The sequence below is a fragment of the Malaclemys terrapin genome, chromosome 3 (genome assembly GCF_027887155.1).
Source record: "Malaclemys terrapin pileata isolate rMalTer1 chromosome 3, rMalTer1.hap1, whole genome shotgun sequence".
Classification (NCBI taxonomy): domain Eukaryota; kingdom Metazoa; phylum Chordata; order Testudines; family Emydidae; genus Malaclemys; species Malaclemys terrapin.
In genome coordinates this window covers 12,539,299-12,560,717 of record NC_071507.1, presented here as the reverse complement: position 1 = coordinate 12,560,717, position 21,419 = coordinate 12,539,299, and the positions used below count along the sequence as shown (strand labels likewise).

At 40.6% G+C, this 21,419-nt stretch overlaps 2 protein-coding genes across 2 annotated transcripts in view; one reads left to right on the top strand and one right to left on the bottom strand.

Annotated features, from left to right (window-relative positions):
• Positions 1 to 6,077: 6,077 nt before the first annotated feature.
• On the bottom strand, positions 6,078 to 21,320 carry NDUFAF5 (NADH:ubiquinone oxidoreductase complex assembly factor 5). The gene is made up of 11 exons (XM_054022140.1): positions 20,997 to 21,320; positions 19,112 to 19,152; positions 17,404 to 17,467; positions 14,889 to 14,936; positions 14,667 to 14,770; positions 14,253 to 14,292; positions 11,855 to 12,052; positions 9,454 to 9,514; positions 6,920 to 7,003; positions 6,455 to 6,537; positions 6,078 to 6,289 (listed from the first exon to the last, which is right to left on the bottom strand). Exons 1-11 carry the CDS (start codon positions 21,219 to 21,221, stop codon positions 6,203 to 6,205), a joined length of 1,035 nt encoding a protein of 344 aa, XP_053878115.1. The 5' UTR covers positions 21,222 to 21,320; the 3' UTR covers positions 6,078 to 6,202.
• Positions 21,307 to 21,419, top strand: part of ESF1 (ESF1 nucleolar pre-rRNA processing protein homolog) — a 66,721-nt gene continuing 66,608 nt past the window's right edge. Inside the window, exon 1 of the mRNA XM_054022139.1 lies at positions 21,307 to 21,384. The gene's annotated coding sequence lies outside the window, so the exon portion shown is untranslated. The remainder of the gene's footprint in view (positions 21,385 to 21,419) is intronic.

The following is a 21,419-nucleotide window of genomic DNA, read 5'->3' as shown; positions in this document are numbered from 1 at the left end:
TCATTGGACTATAAAATAGAGAGGCCAAGAAACCCCAAGTTATCTTTCACCTAAGAAGATGAAGGTACCAGCCTTTTGACTGTGGAGGATAGACCCTGAGCCAGGAATTTGGTCAGCCATCTTGATGGAAACGTGGTGAGGATTTTACCTTGAAACAAGTCTAGCTTGTTAAGTTTAGTTACCAGAATACACTTTCTCTTTATTTCTCTTGCAACCATTTCTGAGTTTAATCCGTACACTACTACTCACTTAATTGCTCTCTTTGTAATTAAACTTGTTTTATTTTTAACCTAAACCAATCCAGTACTATGCTTGAATTGGTTGGTAACTCTAGTTAAAGTAACAAACTGTTGAATATTGACTTTTTGAAGGAAAAAAAGAACCTTGACATTCCTTTGATAGTACCAGGACAGGGCTGAACATTTCAGAACACATGTTTTTGAGAAAATTGTGGGGAGTGTGCAATCCCTTACTAGTTGTTAACCAAGTCAGGTGGAGACCAGTGGAAGTCTGTGGTATTGCAGGCAGGCTCCAGGATCCAAAGTGTTGGCCCAGGGCTGCCCAATACATAGACATAGTGCATGCTTGTTGTTGACTGTGGGCATTCCAGGAAGAGAGCTACAGTAGCAACGCATTGAGAGGCACTCCGGCTTACAGGGTAAGAGGTGACAGTCTTCACTAATCTGGACTGCACCCCAGACTCTGACAGTTTCCCAAGGACTTGACCTTGTATTTCCTATACACCGTGAACTCCCCGACTTTAAGGGTGAATTCTGGATGCACAAGGAATGTGAGATCATATGCTTAAGTTAATCATTTAAAATGCAATGCCTCATATGCCATGATCGTCCCCCATTCCAGTAAGCTTAGATAAAACTATATGTACATGTTTTCAGTGCAAAACATTGCACAATCATGCCTGTTGATCATAGTTGTCAGATCTTGATCTTCTTTGTATGTATTTCCTCTTTGAGAGGTTCTTATTACATTTGTATTTTGATTTTGGACTCCTTTAGTCTTTGACAAAAAGTCAGAAGTAATCATCTCCCAGCATGCATTTTGCTTTATCTTGTGCCCTAACTTAAAAAAACAGCTTCCATGCATTAAGTAAAGTATCTAGTCTTATAACAAAAGACACTATATCACCCTAACAACTGCTTGGAATTTAAGGCATTTATTTTGCAACTGCTGAATTTTTTTTTAAGTATTTAAACAGCTCTAAATTATACCTAGCCTGGGAAATTGCATATCACATTTTGGCTAAATGTGCTTTGAGAGAACCAAGATAAAAGGCATAAACCCTAAAAATGGAGATAATTAATACTGAAAGTTCTAACTACAGAAGTGTCTGTCTATACCAAGAGTGGGTATAGCTACAGCCCGTGGGCCGGATCCAGCCCCTCAGGGCTTTGGCTCCGACCCGCAAGATTGCCACCCTGTAGCACCGCAGGCCCCGCTCTGGGAAGTGGCCGGCACCATGTCCCTGAGGCCCCTGGGGGAGGGAGGGGCAGAGGGACAATGGGAGCTTTGGGGGAGGCACCCACAGGCTAGGGCAGCCCTCTACCCCCCCCCCCCCAGGGGCCGCAGGGACGTGGTGCCAGCTGCTTCCCGGAGCACAGTGGCGCAGGGCCAGGGCCAGGGCAGGCAGACAGGGAGCCTGACCTGGCCCCGGTACGCACCGCTGCCACCCCGGACCCACTCCAGGTAAGTGGCACCGGGCCAGAGCCTGCACCCTGAACCACTCCTGCACCCCAACTCCCTGCCCTGAGCCCCCTCCCGCACTCCACACCCCTCCCTGCACCACTGCCCTGAGCCCCTTCCCACACCCCTCCTGCCCCCCAAACCCCTGCCGTACCCTGCCCCCTCCTGCACTGCAACCCCCTGCCCCAGCCCTACATTCGTGGCCCTGCTTGCAGTTTCCCCACCCAGATGTGGCCCCCGGGCTAAAAAGTTTGCCCACCCCTGGTCTATACAGTACTTAAAAATTCAAAAATGAAAGTATTAGTTTGCAGGAGTATGCTGAAATATAGGTCACAGACTAGTAGACCAATATTATAGTGATGGAGTATGTTTATTTTTCTTTTTTAAAGCAAAAGGGATAAAGTGAACCCATTAAAGCTTTCAGTTCTATTCATTAACAGAACCTATGACACCCTGAAGCTGAAACATCAGAGGAAATGTTAGGTAGGCAGAATATAATCACCCAAACTAGAATTTGGGCAGAAGAGCAGGGTTTGCACCCCTACCCTTTCAAGAAGTGTCATGCTCTGAGCTTAATATTGCATTACTGTTTTTTTGCCCTTAATTTATACTTCATAATCACTACTGGTAACACTGTACATACTTAAGTGGTTGTAGGTTCAGGTGCATGCTTCATTATCCCTTCACTTTAATTAACTTGAAGCACATGAGTAGTCACATTCATCACATGCATAGATCTTTGCAGGGCAAAGGCCAGACACTGAATGTTCGTTAATGAATAAGTTTATCACTAATCACCTTTTTGGTGTAATATTTCAGAAGTTGGAGCAAATACTGCTGAGATAAACTCCTTTAAGGGTGCTAGCAACCAAAATCCTAACCCAGAGAAGCAAATGGGAAAGTTTTGTCATTGACTTCCATGAAAGCAGGATCTGGTCTATGAACATATCCTTGCTCCCATACCACTTGAAAACCCAAGATACGAGGCTTTTTTACCTGAAGATTTTATAAAGCAGAGCCTGCTCTTAAGTTTGTAAGGTGAATGTTAGTGACATGAATTGCTACATCATGTAATGTGAATCGTATGAGGAAGTTAAATTAAGTAAGTATTGTTTATTAAGTTTTTAAATATACAAGCAAACAACAGGACCAATCTCCTGCCTACCACCTAGCAAGGATCCTGTGCAGTACCTCCTAATTCTTCCCTACACCTGTAACTCCCAGCCTTCTCCCAAGTTAGGTGATCTATCTGTATTCTCTCTTTTGTGCATTGGGGAGGGTAACAAATCTCCAGTTTCTCTGTCCAGCAATGCACATTTTTCCTATTACCAGTGGCACATTCTTCATCTCTGCAAAGGAAACAGAAGAAGTTTCTCACATTTCAGTTCTCTCCTACCCAAGTGCTGATTGAGTGGTAGAACCAGACACAGCAGCAGCTCTCCTAATTAACATTTCCACACAATGTTCCTCTTCATTTGCTGTAGTCTCTTCACACCTAACCAGTCATAACCAGGAGCCACAGTGCTTGAGAAGAAACTCAAAGCAAAAATTTAGAAAAAAAAAAATATACAGTACATGCAATTAACTAAAAATCTACATTTGAGAAAACATGCGTGTTCCTTTCAGTCTGAGTGCATTGTTAACTATAATATAAAAAGAAACCTAACACTGTAGAAGATAGGATGGTTTTTCAATTCTATTTGAAGGTTTCTTTATAGGCAGGGTTGACAAACAGTTATGACTTTATTGCTTGGAGTATGCTGTACCCTTCTGTCAAACTCCACCTACTGGATTATTTTATTACAACAGGCACAATGAAAGAGGGTATGTTCACACTAAAACCTTAAATCAACCTATATTAGGAGTAATTACTGCAGTGGTGCATGTCCACACTATCCTCCTGGGGGTAGTGGTGCAAGTCCTCACTAAGGGTACATCCACACTACCCACTGGATAGCGATCAATCTATCGGGGATCGATTTATCGCGTCTCGTCTAGACGTGATAAATTGATTCCCACCGTGCTCCCCGTCGACGCCAGAACTCCACCAGGGTGAGAGGCGGAAGCGGAGTCGACGGAGGAGCCATGGCTGTCGATCCTGCGCCGTGAGGACGGGAGACAAGTCGAAATAAAATACGTCCACTTCAGCTACGCTATTCTCGTAGCTGAAGTTGCGTATCTTATATCGACCCGCCCCTCTAATATAGACCAGCCCTAAGAGTGCTTCCGCTGACCTAAAAGGAACAGTATGGGGGAGCTGAGAGCCCAATCTCTCAGCTCTGTTGGCAGCTCTCTGTCAGGAACTCAGCTGCCAACAGGCTCCCAAAACTTCTCAACTTCCTATTCCCTGCCAGGCGAGTGGACAGAGAGATGGCACCTGGAGCTTCTTGCCCCTAGAGAGTGGGGTCCAGCTGTCCCAGCTTCTTAGCCCTCCCCCCCCACTCCACCAGAGCCATGAAATTAACGAGAGTGCTAACAGCCACTGTAAATAACACAAAGTTTACACAGACACTGCATCACCCTAACTCCATCAACATAATCCCTATGCCTCTTGTGGAGGTGGTCATTATGGCAGTGTAGTAGGGGACTTACATTGGCAGGACAAGGCTATAGTGTAGACACTGACATAATTAGGTCCATGTAAGCTGCCTTATGTTGACCTGTGTAGTGTAGACCAGGACTGAGTTAAGACAGTGCTGACAGCAATGTTCAACTGTTGCAATGCAATTCAGGGCTGAGAATCTAGATATAAAAAGCCTGAAATTAGGTCAGCCACATTGTGTATAAATATTATTTGGGATTACTACTAATGCTGTTCATGTGTACTATCCTGTACCTGTAATACAGCAAAATTGTTGCTGTAAAAAATGCAATTCCTTTGCTGTCAAATACTATAGGATATAGCATTAAAGGGCTTAGCACCTTGAGGGGAATAGAGGAGGGTAGGAACAGTTATTTAACAAATACCAGCTCTAAAATGACTATATGGTGGTTGCTCGGGGTTCTGGATTCCAAAGTAAAGGTGGATGTCGGATAGGCAACGGTTTCCTTGGCACACTTTTTAAAGTAAGCTGTCATAAATTAGTTACATTAAATAGTAGAGGCCAGATACTGCAAGCTGCCCAGAAAAATGTCTATTAACTCAAAAATGAGATGTTCCCCCTTTCTGTCAGTGATATTACTCAGCCAAGGAGAGGGAAGTTTCTGTCTACGAGAGAGAAACACAAGAGACTTGTCTCCCATTTAGAACTCTCACTTTACGATTCATACTATGAAACTAGACCCTCCACAAAACTAATTTAGTGTTGTCAAGTATCAGGGGGTAGCCGTGTTAGTCTGTTAGTGGTAGCTTTCACTCTATGCATCCGAAGAAGTGAGGTTTTTACTCACGAAAGCTTATGCCCAAATAAATCTGTTAGTCTTTAAGGTGCCACCACACTCTTTGTTAATTTAGTGTTGGTGAATACTTATTCCACTGCTACTAACTAAAGAACTAGTGTACTTCACGTACAGACTAGTCTGTTTTCTACATGGGTTCCACCATGTTGACTAACAGAATATTGCATAAGCTCCCTAGGCTGAATAGCATTGTTGTCAGGACACCAGCTTGGTATTGTCCTTGCCCTTGATGTGATGTTTGGGGTATCTTGAACATTACTGTAGGTGATGTAGCTTTTCTTTAAAGCACTAGAATGCAAGTCAGTATAGAGACAAATAGCATTGCCATGCCTCATTGATGTAGTCTTGCTCAAATAATTAAGTAAAGAATTAGGCTCCAATGACTGCATTTCCTGGGTCCTTTCACTCAATGCACACCGTGGATCACTGTTGCTAGAAAATAATGATCTCACGGAAACTGTGTTTAGTTGTACAAACTTTGAAGTAATATACTTACCTTGCTCGGGAGCTCAGCTATTTTCTCTCACAAGTATGGTTTCCTTCACTTCTTTACATACAGGTCAAACATGAGAATTTCAACAATTGATGACCAAGTGTTTTTACCCATATTTTGAGGCCCCCCCAAAGAAAAAAACCAGATCTTCTGACTACTTGTATATTAAATTGGATCTGTGTATTTGCAGATGTTTTTTCCCTATTAGTTCAGTTGAAAGTCTTGTTCACAGCCCCAGGCAGATGCTCTCTTTAATATCATTATATCGTTACTCCCAGAGTACACAAATAATAACAAAAAGTTACCCCCTTTGGAGCAGTCCTTAGCACTGAAATGGAGAATACAAACATTACATCTGAAAACTGTCAATTACCAAAAAAGAAGTTTCACTCTTCTATTAATGTATTTTAATGGATCTTTCTATAGAAATTTTAATGGATACTATGTTGTTCTCTTACTGCTATGCATTGAACAAAAACATAAACCGAGTCCTGTAACTACTTTATTAGCTCTTCAAAGTGACATTAACAGGAGAAACCTGACAACTGTAGAATATCTGCAATGCAAAGTTCCATAAAAGATCCAGTTCAGTCGTAGCCATTGGATGAACTACTTTTTCTCTCTTGAAATAAGTGAATTTATTTTTGCCAGATCGCCAAATGACACTGTTGCAGAACCTTTCTGGGCAGGTCTTGCCTGAAAACAAACAAACGAACAAAGGGCTCATCTTTATGTTCAAAACAAATCACACAAACCTTTAAGAAGAGCCCCTTAGTTGCTTAGAACAAAAAAGGTGCTATCTTATGAAATATGGGAGTTACTGACATTCAAGCAGAAAGCAATGGATAGGCTTCATGTTACCTGTGACTCTTGGAATTTCCAGCCTATCATGTAATAAATCTGAAATGTAGCAGGTACTGAACCATCATTACTTCCATACATTTCTATTGAAAAGAGAAATGGGTTTATATACATTGAAGAATTAAGTATGAAATGTTGAATCTGACAACAGTTTTTGCTGAAAGCAACTATACATTTTTGAAAGCCATTTTTACTGTGAGGAAAGGAAGACCCTTAAAATTCTGATTGTAATAAGGTACAGAAGACAAGATGAGATCCCAACCATACAAAATGTGAATCTATTACAAATCTACAGTCATTACTATTAAAAAGATATTACAAAAATAAATGGTACTTTTGTGTTAAAAATAGAGAACCACATTGTGTCTTAGATAAGTAAAAAAAAAAAAAAAGTAACATGGAAAACAGGTATGTTCATAGACCCAATGAAGGCTAAAAAGATAGCTATTAAATGTGTACTTCTACCTTGATATATTGCTGCAGCTGCCAACATGGTTTCTCTGTGTAGGATAGGTTTCCTATTCCAAGAACAGTTACTCTCTCCCATACCTAAAAATATGTTTCAGCTTTAAAAAAAAGATACAGTATACACCATGAGTTTGAAATTTCATGTGTAAATCACACGTTTATATTAAGTCAATACAGAGGCAGAATCCTCCAAATAGAACGGTACAGCATACAGAGATTTGATTCAAGTGAACATCTGCTTTACATTGTGAAGATGCAAAAGCCTTGCATAGCTTGTATTACAATTTATGGTTATAAAGTTAGCCATTTCACTATGTTATCGTCCAGAAGACTTATTCTGCTATGTAATGGTCTTGATTTTTTTAAATAAGCAAGTTAGTCTGCTTATTTCCAGAATCTGAATACTGATGATTAAGCCTACCCCTCCATTATTATTTATGGATTTTTTTAAAAAGGATACTAAACAGAAGTATAAAGTGACTATATAGAGGCAAGTGATATATCTGCAACAATGTAATAACAAGGGTTTCATGCCGAGAAGTCTTCCAGTTTCCTCACACACTGATTTAAGGCTCCCTCTCTTCAGCTCCTAAGCAGCTACCTGAATATTCTGATTTTTAAGCAGCCTCTCATGAAAGGCCATTTGAAATCTGTCCAGAGGCTCTGCCCTCTTGCAGCACTCAACTTCCACCTACAGAGCTGTACAGCAACAGAGATAGAGCTGGTTCTACAAACAGTGGCCAGCAAACAGAGCATTAGGGAGACAGCAAATTCTTCTTTGTAGGCTAAAATAGATCAGGAGATTATCCCTACCCCCTCCATAATTCAGGGAAAAGGTAATAGTTCCTCAGGGGAAATTTAAAGAAGGAACTAGAGAGCCTGGGAGGGGAAAGGACAGAGGGAACTCTGTGCAAGGAACTGATATGTGGTTGCATGTGGGAAAAACTGATTGGATGATAGCACCTCATACAAGTACTGTAGTGCGTGCAATCACTTTATTGTGAAAGTGCAACTTACACATGTAGATTTTTATTGGTTAAATAACTGCACTCAAAACCAAAACAATGCAAAACTTTAGAGCCTACAAGTTCACTCAGTTCTATTTCTCGTTCAGACAATTGCTAAGACAAACAAGTTTGTTTACATTTACGGGAGATAATACAGCCTTCTTCTTATTTACAACGTGACCAGAAAGTGAGAACAGGCGTTTGCATGGCACTTTTGTAGCTGGCATTGCAAGCTATTTACATGCCAGATGTGCTAAACATTCGTATGCCCCTTCATGCTTCGGCCACCATTCCAAAGGACATGCTTCCATGCTGATGACGCTCATTAAAAAAATAATGTGTTAATTAAATTATTGACTGAACTCTGTGGGGGAGAACTGTATGTCTCTGGCTCTATTTTACCCACATTCTGCCATATATTTCACATTATAGTAGTCTCGGATGATGACTCACCACATGTTGTTCATTTTAAGAACACTTTCACTGCAGATTTGATAAAACTCAAAGAAGGTACCAAAGTGAGATTTCTAAAGATAGATACAGCACTCAATCCAAGATTTAAGAATCTGTAGTGCCTTCCAAAATCTGAGACAAATGAGGTATGGAGCATGCTTTCAGAAGTCTTAAAAGACCAACGCTCTGATGCAAAAACTACAGAACCCGAACCACCAAAAAAGAAAATCAACCTTCTACTGGTGGCATCTGACTCAGATGATGAAAATGAACATGCGTTGGTCTACACTGCTTTGGATTGTTATTGAGCAGAACCCATCATCAGCATGGATGATTGTCCTCTGGAATGGTGGTTGAAGCATGAAAGGACATATGAATCTATAGCGCATCTGGCATGTAAATGTCTTGTGACGCCAGCTACAACAGTGCCATACAAACACCTGTTCTTACTTTCAGGTGATATTGTAAACAAGAAGCAGGCAGCATTATCTCCTGCAAATGTAAACAAACTTGTTTGAGCGATTGGCTGAACAAGAAATAGGACTGAGTGGACTTGCAGTCTCTAAGTTTTATATTTGAATGCAGTTTTTTTTTTTTTTTTAACATAATTCTACATTTGTAAGTTCAACTTTCACGATAAAGAGATTGCACTACAGTACGTGTATTAGGTGAATTGAAAAATACTATTTTTTGTTTTTTACAGTGCAATTTGTAATCAAAAATAAATATAAAGTGAGCACTGTACACTTTGTATTCTGTGTTATAATTGAAATATATTTGAAAACGTAGAAAACATACAATTCATTTAAATAAATTGTATTCTATTACTGTTTAATCACTTGACAGCCCTAATTAATATGTAAATTCAGGCATTCCAAGGCTAGAACGAATAATTCTTCCTAATCAAGCATTTTACCATTCTCAGATAACAGGAGAACTTTTCTGCTGTTTTCTGTTTAGCTGTAGTTAAGAAACAGGCACAACCTCTAGCCTCCAAATACTACCACACCTTATTGTATTTAGCCAATTTTGAACAATAACCTACACGTTGTTTGTGAAAAATGTACTTACCTTGCAAATCTTCCATGACCTCAAACATCCCTGGATAGTTGACTTGAATTTCATCAGTATCCTAAAAAATGTTTAATTCAAGTGTATAGATAACTAAAGCAAAACAAGAGATTGCTCTATGAAAAGAAAATGATTTGCAAGACTATACAAGTTGTTTTACTACTTGTCTCCCATTTATGCAATATTACACTAAGAAAAACATTACACATGGATAGCCATGTCTACATTCCTATAGAAATATATTTAGTAACTCAATTTGAATCACCAAATTCAGATTAAAGTGCCATTATAAGCAAAAGGAAGAGAAAAATAGCAATTGACTGCTAGTGTCTTACATTTTTACTAGTAGGTCTGAAGGTCTCAAAAAAGTTGTGTGGACCAGAAGCTAACCAAGCCAAGCCTTGCTGGACCTCTAGGTGCAAAAGCACCACTTCAGCTGATCTCAGTAAATTATAATGGTGCTGAGACCAGAAGAAGGCTAAAGTAGCCAGGTGTCAAAACTACAGGATTTTATATAAACAAGTTAAATTGTAAATAGAACTAAAGAGGCAACCAATTCAGTGCTGCCAAATTCCTAACTAGCTGATGCTGTGGTCTTCAAGGGAAGCAATGGATTATTGCCCCTTGTAAAGCACAATCAGGAGATGGATGACAGAAGGGAGTTTCGCATCCTAAAGGAAACACTGCAATCTCGTACCTATCGATTTTAAAAACAGTATAAGCCACTCTACTACTCAAGGTATAGAGCAGGGGTCGGCAACCTTTCCGAAGTGGTGTGCAGAGTCTTCATTTATTCACTCTAATTTAAGTTTTCGCATGCCAGTAATACATTTTAATGTTTTTAGAAGGTCTCTTTCTATAAGTCTAATATATAACTAAACTATTGTTGTATGTAAAGTAAACAAGGTTTTTAAAATGTTTAAGAAGCTTCATTTAAAATTAAATTAAAATGCAGAACCCCCCAGACCGGTGGCCAGGACCCGGGCAGTGAGAGGGCCGCTGAAAATCAGCTCACGTGCCTCCTTTGGCACACGTGCCATAGGTTGCCTACTCCGGTATAGAGTATCCAGAATTACTCTGACACTTCAAACTCCTTTTGCAAGAGGTATACACAGTCCACCAAATGGAGATGTCAGTTTCCATAAACTACAAGAGTTGTTTTACACTGCTCAAGTAAAAGACCACCTTCTGCAAGTCTATATCATGTATGGGGTTTTAAACATTTATGAAAGAACATGAGTATTCCAATCTCTATGTACCCAAAGTTTACACATTTTGAATACAAATTTCTTTTGTGGTCCATATTCCTAATACCAGTGTGTAACAGTCCTGACATGAACAGCAACAGATCGAACACGTTGATTGTTCTTCAATGCATTACTAAATTAAAATTATAGCAAGGTTCAATACAAGTTCAGTCAAGATACATTTCATACAGAACACACAGTACTTAATTACAACACATCTACGTTACTAAGGCAAATGAGCAATTGACTTAAACCAGAACAGTGGGTTTCCACATCTCTGAATAATCAGGCCACTTAGTTAGGCACCTATGTCCATATTTAAACACCTCCAACATGTAAATATTTACCTCAATTAATGTTAAAGAAAAGGTTTAGTTCATTGTAAAGCTCAAGGCATGTAGTACACACAGTTTAGCAACAATTATGGAGGCAGCTTTAGGAGTCTGGGCACAATTGTAGTTTTGGACTGACTATCAACTAGGTCATGTCTAGTATACCTAGTAAATGCACTCATTTAATTAATAGGTTTTTATGTATTTATTTAGTTTCATAAAAACATTAAGATGCTTTGGACAGTTAATTTCAAGGTGAGTACAAGTTCATGTGGTTTGTCATTCACCAACTTAAGTTTTTAATTTGCACCTATCACTGTAGTAACAAGTTTTTACCTAATACCACCTTATGACATGTATTACTGCTAGTCTCAGCACTTATTTGATCTTCGGAGCTAGAAATATAAAGAGGGAAAATCACTATCACCTTAGCTATGACATTCACCTCTGATTTAGTCAAGTCAGACTTCCTTGTTAGTAAAATTAAGAGCAGACTACTTATGCTCAAGGCAGAACCAGTCCTACGAAGGCAGGTAATGTCTTCTCCACTGCAATTTCCTAAAGCTTTGAAACCATGAAGACAGATCAACAGTACATTTCTGTATTAGTTTCCATGAAGATAACCTGCCTTTGCTAAAGAATCATGCTGTCTATCCCATGGAGATATGCCATGCCCAGGTTATTTGCTCTATTACCCCCCTATTGAAAGGCTAATAGAAACAAACCAACATCCTTTATCCTAGAACCCAAGGAGTTTAGTATTACTCATTGGCACCACTGTTAATTTTCCAAAACTGTTCAACTCATCATATTGATAATTACCACAGTCAATGTGTTAAAGCCAGCTCTTCCCAGCAGATGTCCTAAATCAGTGACATCAGTGAAAGGAGATACATGTGGTGAGAATCCTCCTTCTCTTTCCAGTTCTGCTAGTTGCAAAGAGCAGCGAAGTTCATACAGAGTTTCTCCTCCAAACATAGCACCAATAAATACTCCATCTGGCTTAAGGACTTGATGAATCTATAATACAGAAAATCTGTTTAATATTAAAGGTCTGCAAATGTTACTATCTGGTACAAAGTTCTTAAAAGTTTTCTTTTTGCCTGTACAGAAAGGATGAAGCACCAAGATCACTGAAGCAATTGAGTATCTCCTCCCCTTACTTTCTAGCACTTGAAGAATCAGGGTTAAAGAAACAAGAAGCTTAAAGTTGGATATTTTATTTCTTTTGGAGGTTCTACTTTTAGTTCATTTTATACAGCAAATATTAAAATATCTGGTAAGACTAGATAAAATAAATTAAAGTGTTTGTTGTAAGCAATTCAATTTGCGGTCTGAGCTCAGCAGTAATCTCCATCTGTACAATACCTTAGTTAAATTTCTTTATCACACACTATACCAAACATTCATTCAACACAATTTGTTTTTAAATTGCTGCAATAGCAGAATGCAACGGAGTGAAATTTAATATCACATTATGATTCAGGGCCCAGTCCAACTCCCACTGATTTAGAAAAGGCAAGGCAATTTTACTTTTAACTGACCGTTTTCAAGCAAATGTATCTGATTTTGTATGCTGAAACATAAGTAATTGTGCACACAAGATGGATCTTAAGTGTGTGCCTGGATTTCTGAGAAGAGTATTGGGTTCTATTAACACGAGGAGGTCCTGCCAAAGTTTTTAGTGGCATAACAGGCTATAAAATCTTCCATACGGAACCTAAGTCATCATTTTGCATTTATGCCTCGGAGCAATTCCCTAGGAAACCAAGTACTACCAAATCGCATTAAATTCAAAACATGCCTATGCATAGGCAAGACTATTATATCTGCATGGAAAACAGACACAAGAACATCTGCAGCTATTTACTTGTGAACAGAAAATACAGTAGGACAGATTATGTATTTTTGCCATACTTTTCCAGAGGTGTATTGTAAATAGTTTGAATTTTAAGAGTTTAGGATAGAGAAGCAGACTTCCCTCACTTTCCAAAAGTGATTTTTGTTCTTGTGAATGAGTGACAAGTGGAGGAATTTGTGATAACAGTCTGTCCTTAGATCGTGTAGTAGTATAACCATCTCTGATCCAGAGAAACCTGTAGGTTGAAAAAACATTTTAACACTCTAATTCTTGAACCCCTCTTGTGAGAGTGCCAACAAGCTTCATAAATATTTTGCTTAGCATAGAAGACTGTTCACTATGAATGGACAAATAAAATAAGTCAGGTAACAAACAGATAATCAGACTTATCAGATAGTAACAACTTTCAGTCACCACTTGCCTCAGATGAATTCCAACTAATGTCATTGAGGTAAAAAGGCTCTTGACGGATACCTTTCTTTTGAATCATCAGAACTGATAAAACAGATAATTTATATAAAATATGTAAGTGATCTGACTTACGAAGTAATGTGCAATGCAAGATATTGGGGGAATGAATAGTATTTAATCAGGTTATCAGCCAAGGTGTCTTATTCTGTGCTAATGTTGAGACATTTGATCAGCTAGTCAGCAGACAGCACCTTTCAGTAACTACTATCAAGTATATGTGGCATAAGTTTAAGAAGTTAGCTGCAAATCCATTACTTTAAGCCATTGGTCCAAAAGTCACATAGTAGGAAGTTAGTCATAAAGCACAAGCAGTTTTTAACTGAAGAAAATTCCTTTATATCTAGCTGCAATTTGAAAGAGATTCTAATGTAAGAAATACTTCTGCATGGAAAATTATTGCAATTTAAGAAAGTTGAATATAACATAACATGTTTTATCAACTGCTTTGAGACTGGAATGTGTGTACAAGTTGTGTTATATGTTTGGTTATCACTCAGGAAGACATGTGTTCCATGGGTTAACCAAATGACAATCTTAACAAGGTATCAAAATCAATATGGATACATCAATTCACAGCTGTTAATTTTGTCATCTCAGGTATTTAAACCTTTATCAATACAAAGTATGTGAAGAGTGGTGTCATTTCTTTTCTAGCTAATGTCTCAAAGTAGCAGAATTTGAGTCCTCTTAATGACAGACAACAACAAAATGGGTGGACAGTATTAAATCATATTTAATCAGACTTCTAGGGATATGACCAAAAATATTTCAACAAAAGCTGTCCGCACACATCTTCGAAATAAGCAAAAGAGGAAGGCAGTACATATGAGAAGTAACTGCAAACCAAAATTAGTTCTGATTACCGGTAACAGCAACAGTTTTTCTTACCTCTCTAAAAGCTCTAGGAAGGTCATTCACCCAATGCAAACTAAAATACAAAGTGTACATTTTATTAAGGTTTAAGTGGTGAATAAAATTTGAGTAAAGGCAAGTAGCTGTCACAGCAAAAAACACTTCAGAAGCCAAAGCAAAGAACTATCATCAACTCTTCCCCAATACAAGTTTTTAATGTAATTATACAAGTTGTCAAATAGCCGCACAACAAATTTGATAGTATTCAAGAATGACTAAATTCATATACAGTACTATCAAAGATCTTTAAGACTAGAAAATGCTTGACTTTAGAAATACCATTCAAATGCCATTGCCTAGTTAAACCCTTTATGTTCTTGGGCAAGAACATCACTATTCCCTTATCTGATTTTACAAACATTAAACTTTAGTGAAATGATTAATACAAACCTTAAACTGCTAACAACAAGATCAAATGTGTCTTCTTTGAAGGGAAGGAATTCTTCATCAGCTACAATACTGACAGTGGGGATTTCAGTTTCCATAGTATTTTTCTAAGTCAGGTTAGAATAAAATACATAGAATTTCAAACTGCATTTGATGCTATATTTCTTTTGTTTATCAGTATTGTGGAATTAAAACATGGCAGGCAGAAGTCAGATTGCTACTCACCAGAGCATTCTCTGCCATATCTACTTGAAAAAGTTTTTCAACTGTTTCCTGAAATAAGAAAAATCTGTCAAATATTTAGATTTATAAACCAACAAGAGGCAATCTCTCTGAACGCTTTAGGTGTCTTACAAATATTTTAAATACAGTAAGTAAAAACAGACAACCTCAAAAATAAAAAAAATCCACTATGCATTCTCCCCACACCTTCCCCTCCAACAATGTTTGCTTCTTCAGCGTCCCTCCTAATCAAGCCACACTGCCAAGCATATGTTAAGGTCAACAGCTTTGTGCTATTTCAGACTGGGGTAAGGGCATAACACAAATTTAAAAAGTGTTTACAGAGTAAGCCTTGTCAGAGCCCCTACCCTCTTATTCTGAGATAGGTCTAGCTTGAGCACATCTGAAGATCTTATCCATGGCAGTATGGCATGGAGAAAAAGTCTCAGGTAGGAAGGTTTGATAGGTTAATACCGACACCTTCAACTTCACCCAAAAACCCACCGGAAACCAAGTGCAGATCAGGGAGCACTAACCGATACACATTCAGGGCAAGAGACTCCATTTATCAAGGAGGTGGTGGGGGGTTCTGCAGTAGCTTTAGTTTCTGAAGAGTCTTATGGTGCATCCCAATGTGTGCATTACATTAATCCAGCTTTCAGATAACCAGGAGATGCATTATGATGACAAAACCCATTAAGAAAATTATAGTAAAGTGCTGGAGAAGAGGTTAGTGTTGGGCGTCATGCTACTGTCAGCATAAAGAAAATCCAGGAAATATAGTTTTAAAGTCATTACAGACTTAATTTACACTACGTGCAGCTTTGATACTGTACACAGTTTTAGAAATTTTTTTGCTTTAATCCCTTTGTCTACTCCAGTCAATAAAGGTTAGTTTAATCTGCTACTTCAGAATCAGATGAATTAGCCTTAAAGCTTCTCTTTATGCCACTACACACTGGATGCATGTATGTTCTGTATAGTATCACCAACTGAACTTATCTACTGAAAAGCACAATGTTGCCCCGGAAGAGTTATTATTTTAGAAAGACAAGGTAGGTGAGGTAATATCTTTTTTGAACCAATTTTTGTTGGTGGAAGGTGCAAGCTTTTAAGCTATCCAGAGCTCTTCTTCAGGTCTGGGCTCTGTGTAGCTCAAAAGCACGTACCTTCCACCAACAGAATTTGGGTCAATAAAAGATATTACCTCACCTACCTTGTATCTCTCATATCCTGGGACCAACTTGGCAACAACAACACTGCAAACAACTGTGTAAAACAGTATTTTAAAGTATTTCATAAAAACAAAAGACTACCAAAAAGGAATAGAACCTCAGTTTATCTTATGTGCTAAAATTTAATTATGGTCATAATGGGAAGATGGTTCACATCACAGAACTACTATTGCAATTGGTATCTTTGTTGGCAGTTTTAACTGAAGTGACAAAGACTGAACTATCTAGCCTCCTGGGCAGTGATTGGGGGGGAGGGGAGGCAAAGCATCAACTCCTCCCCTGAGCCACCAGCAGGGGCTGGTCTGTCTCCCCTTCAGGACCCACAAACATTGTAGGAATAGGTGGCCAGCATGAGTTCCCCACCTTCCTGGGGGTGGTGGGGCTTGGGCTTCAGTTCTGGGGTCGTGGGCAGCAATCTCTGGCCTTGTGGCGGCAGGCTCCATCCCCCAGCTGCAGGGCTTCGGGCTCCAGCTCTGGACTCATCCCCCGACACGCTGCCCCTGGCACCCGCTGCCTCCTCCAGTCCCCAGCCATGCAGCAGAACCCCAGGCTCCCGCCCTGGGCTCACCCCCCCACACACCCATCGCCCCTGGGCCCCCTATCCACCTCCCCAACCAGGGCTTAATTTGTTCTCCTCTTGCCAGGGCTGAGTAACTCTGCCGTGAAAAGTGATATTGTTAAGACTCCCAACTAGCTAGCAAGTCTGCTGTGAAAAATAATATTAACGAAGAGACAAACATAATTTTTCACAATAGCAGACTTACTAGCTAGCAATTCTTAAAAAAAAAAAAAAAAAAAAAAACACCCACCAAAAAAGGCAAAGCATGCAAAGCACCTTATTTGTGTTTCTATTCTGTGTAAGTCCAGTAAAGAATAGAGACAACTGTACATTATTTTTAATTGTTGAGACTGCAAAAAAAAAACAAAAAACCCTACATAAATAAATTACAGTGATTTGGACACGTGTATGTGCATATTTATTTGTTTTTCCTAAAGTTAATTATTTTAGGAAAAATTATCAGAGTGGGCACAGCAAGAGTTGGTTGCTGTACTCTGAGGCCACCCAAAAATTTGTTGTGAGAACCCCTGGTCTAGTGTACATCTTTCATGGCAATACATTTTAGAGGTGGGGGTGGGAGAATTACACCTCTAAACTGTGACTTAAGAATTAAGAAGCAACAAGTTACACACAAGATTTCAAATAATCTGTTTCATTTGTGAACAGCACAGCATTACAAAAATAATTTGTACTATTTTTAGACACAAGCATAAACATACAGTACCTTGTTGAGATACTGAGCTATGTAGCCACTTCCACAACCAACATCCAACGCAAGAGGGAACGTTCTAAGCAAAAGAATTGAAAATTCCTTAGCATGCAAGTAAAACTACTATATTTCATAAATTTATGAAGTTCCAAATATCTTTTCTGACTAAATAGAATTTCAATTAATGTCAATATAAACAGCTTAAACTCATTTTCCTTTGGTGTATATTGCCCATATTTCCTTTAATGGCACTTGATGCATGTAACTTGAGGGCTATTTTCCCCATTTATGACTTCATGTGTGTTTTCTTGCCACAATAATACTAGAAAATAAAAATATGCAACTTCATTATATGTTCTATTTACATAAAAGTTATGTTAAGTCTTTAACTTTAATTTAAGTTTCTATAGAATAAAACACTGGCTTCCAAAATAAGTGAATGTTTGAGAAAGACAGTAAGGACATCTTACACAATTTTTAAAATCTACTTTCTCACATAACAGTGGCAAGCTTCTCCTATCAACGGCGAGAGTATAAACATCTGCAGAACTAAAACTTGTGAACCAGTGTAAATCCATGTAGTGCTGACTTCCTGACCTGGCAGATATATAGTTGCACTGCCTCGGCTGCTGCTGCTCACAGCTTTGTGATACAGCAGCAAAGCACTATTTACAAGATGTTCAGTTTAACTGCTACTACAGTAGAATGTCAGCTTTATGAACATCTTGGGAACGGAGGCTGTTCGTAACTCTGAACAAAACATTATGGCTGTTCTGTCAAATTTTTACAACTGAACATTTACTTAATACAGCTTTGAAAGTTAACTATGCAGAAGAAAAATGCTGCTTTTAACATCTTAATTTAAATGAAAAGCATAGAAACAGTTTTCTTGCCTTGTCAAATCTTTAAAAAACAAACAAACAAACTTTCCCTTTATTATTTTAGTAGTTTACATTTAGCACAGTACTGTACTGCCCCACTCTCTTTGCAGCAAGCTCCTCTTTTTCTCCTGCCAGCTGAACAGGGATGAAATGAGGATAGCGGGGAGAGAACTTCACATTCAGACATCTAATAGCTACAGACTGAAACAAAAGACTGGGCCCCCTATATAGCATTCAAAGACAGCACTCTGATAGCGATCCCACCAATCTTCCCACTTTGTGTGTGTGGGGCAGGGAGGAGGGCACACACGCAGCAAGGGGAGACTAGGCCAATAACTAGGATGTTGCCCCTGGACCTTGCTCAGCTTCTCCTCAGCTTCCCTAATAACCTGTGGACAACGGGATCTCGTAAGTCTGCCAGCTCTGATACTATGTAAATTCTGAAATACCTGAGAACTGAATTTTTACTAAAGGGACACTATAAATCTAACTTCTGTTTGAAAGTGTTTTAACACAAACAAGACCTACAATTACTGTAACTGAAAGATCAGAGAGAAAATATTTCTTTATTTTTTTTTTTAAACTTTGTACATTTGACAGTATTCAATCTATAGTCAGCTTCACAGTTTTTCAACTCCTTTACTTTCCCCAAATATGGGCCTTACACAACACAAAAGTAGGGAAAAAAGAAAACATAAGCAAATGTGGTGATTGAACCATAAAAATTGGCAAGGGGACTCAGACAGATATAGTACTAGAATCTACTTAATTCATACTTTTAACTGGGTAGATTCCAGAGTCAACAGATACTGGATATCTCTTGCTCAAAATTATTAACTTACCTGGTTATGTCAAATACCCGGTCTGCTACTCTGCCACCAACCTAGAGAATTGCAAGAGATTAAGATACAGGCATTATAAATAAGAATTAACCATCAGCTACCCATCCCTGTTCTCCCTGAGAGTAGAAAGTTCTTTTTTTGTTAGCAGTGCAGGGTGGGGACAAAGAGGGAGGGGCTGTTAGAGGGTCAAATCACAGAATCCTGGGCCAGGTCTACACCAGAAAGTTGTCCCAGTGAAGCTCACTTTTTTCCAGGACAGCCTTGCATGCATCCACACTTAATTTTGTTACCTAACAGCAGAACCCTCCACTTCTTCTGGCATAGTTTTGCTCCTTTTCAGGAGCAAAGCCCCCTGCTATACAAGCACAGTAGCAATGTGGACATGCACAAACCTATACCACCATAAGCAGTACAGCTGCAATCCCACAACACAATATTCCCTTCAGGAGCAACCTGTCTGATAGCACTTTCAGACTGTGCTGCTCAGGAGTCAAAGCTACCAGAAGTCTACTTCACATTACGGCACTCTCACAGGAACAAGACTATTGGCAGTAACTTGGCAAAGAAGATAGCAAAACTCATTCTCTAGGCAGGAGTCTCAGGACACGTCTTCACTAGCAACAGCAGCGCTTTCACGTGGCTTGCATAGTCCTGGCATAGTGCTGGGAGAGACTCTCCCAGTGCTGTAAAAACAACTCACCTCCACAAGAGGAATCGCTCCGAGCGCTGGTGCACTCTCTACACTGGCACTTTCCAGCGCTGAAACTTGTAGTGCTCGGGGGGTGTTTTTTCTCACCCGAGTGAGAAGGTTGCAGCGCTGTAAAGTGCCAGTGTAGACAAGCGCTTAGTGCCTTGCAAAAGGGGAAGGGGCTGAGGAAGGAGAACAGAAGGTGAAGGAAAATACGTTTTGGAGTCACCTGCCTGACCTGTGCCTTTTATGAACTGGGTGCTTTACCTATCAAGGACCCTACCACTTCCACTGTGGACACTGCATCCTGAAGAGAAGGAACCTCACACTCTAAAGAAGAGAAACAGGCTTCTCCCCTCCTCCCCAGCCAGCAGACAAGGAAGAGGTTTCAGCATGGGCCAGAAAGGGGATCACCGGGGGAGTACAGCCAGGATCTGTTCAATACCCAGCCAGACCCTGAACACCTTACACTGACCCCCTTTACCTCTGGAGGAGGGAGATGCATGTGATCGTTAATACTGTACTCCACTGTATAAACCACATTGTAGATGGATGCACCCTAACTCTTTGTCAAGTGAGTGTTGCATGTTCGCAAAAGCCTGAAAGAGCTGAAGTGGCATCTGCCTATATATCCTTTCCTCCTGTACAGCCACAAACCACATCTTCATTACTCCTTCCCCCCAGCTATCCATTTTTACAGTTACATGCTCAGGGAAATGGTCGCACAGTCTCAATGCACCCCAATTGTTAAAAAACACGTTTGTATGGCGCAGGTCCTACCAGCAGTGCAAGGCCACGCTGGTAGCAGAAGGAAGGAGACAGTATGGACACCAAGTTATTTCATGCAATTGACGTACATGTGCTTGGTTAGGTGTATGACGCTGGTGACAGACACACAACTTTGACTGGCCCCGCTGTGAGTACGGAGACTCCCCCCCCCCCCGCAGCAGGGTCTCGTGGCAGGGGCGTCACCTCCTCCCCGCCTGCCCCTTGCCGGGCCCAGGGGATGGCGGCGGGTCTCCGACGGGACCCAGGGGCGGGAGGCGTCACGGTCCCATCTTCCCTCCCTGGCCCCAGAGCCCCGCAGGGCGAAGAGCTGCTCCCCGCCCCTGTGTGCTCCGGAACCGGGGTCCCGTCTCCGCTCTGGGTCCCGCCGCGAGCGGACAGCGCGGAGCCGGGGGGCGGGGGGGGTCTCACCTCCTCCCTCAGGTAATTGTACTTGGCGGGCTCGGGCTGCAGCGCCGCCCAGTTCTTCTGCTTCCGCTTCAGCTGTCGGTCAAAGGGGCTCCGGGCCCCGGAGCCTGGCGAGGCGGCGGCAGCGGCGGCTTCCCCGGGCGCCGCCCGGAAGCGACGGCACCAGCAGCCCGAGCTGGCCCGTAGGAGCCGGGAGCCGGGCCCCCGGAGAAGGGCGGCGGCCCTCATGAGGGGGCGGGCAAAGGGTACTCGCTCCCCACGGCGACAAGGTGTCCGTCCGAGCAGGAGGCACTGCGCCTGCGCTGAGCTCCCCCCACCTCTTCCGCGGCAGGCCTGCCAGGGGCCGATAGTTCCATCCCTACCACGCACAAGCGTCGCCTCTGCCGAGAGCGTGAGTGACAGACAGCTGCGCATGCGCACATGCTC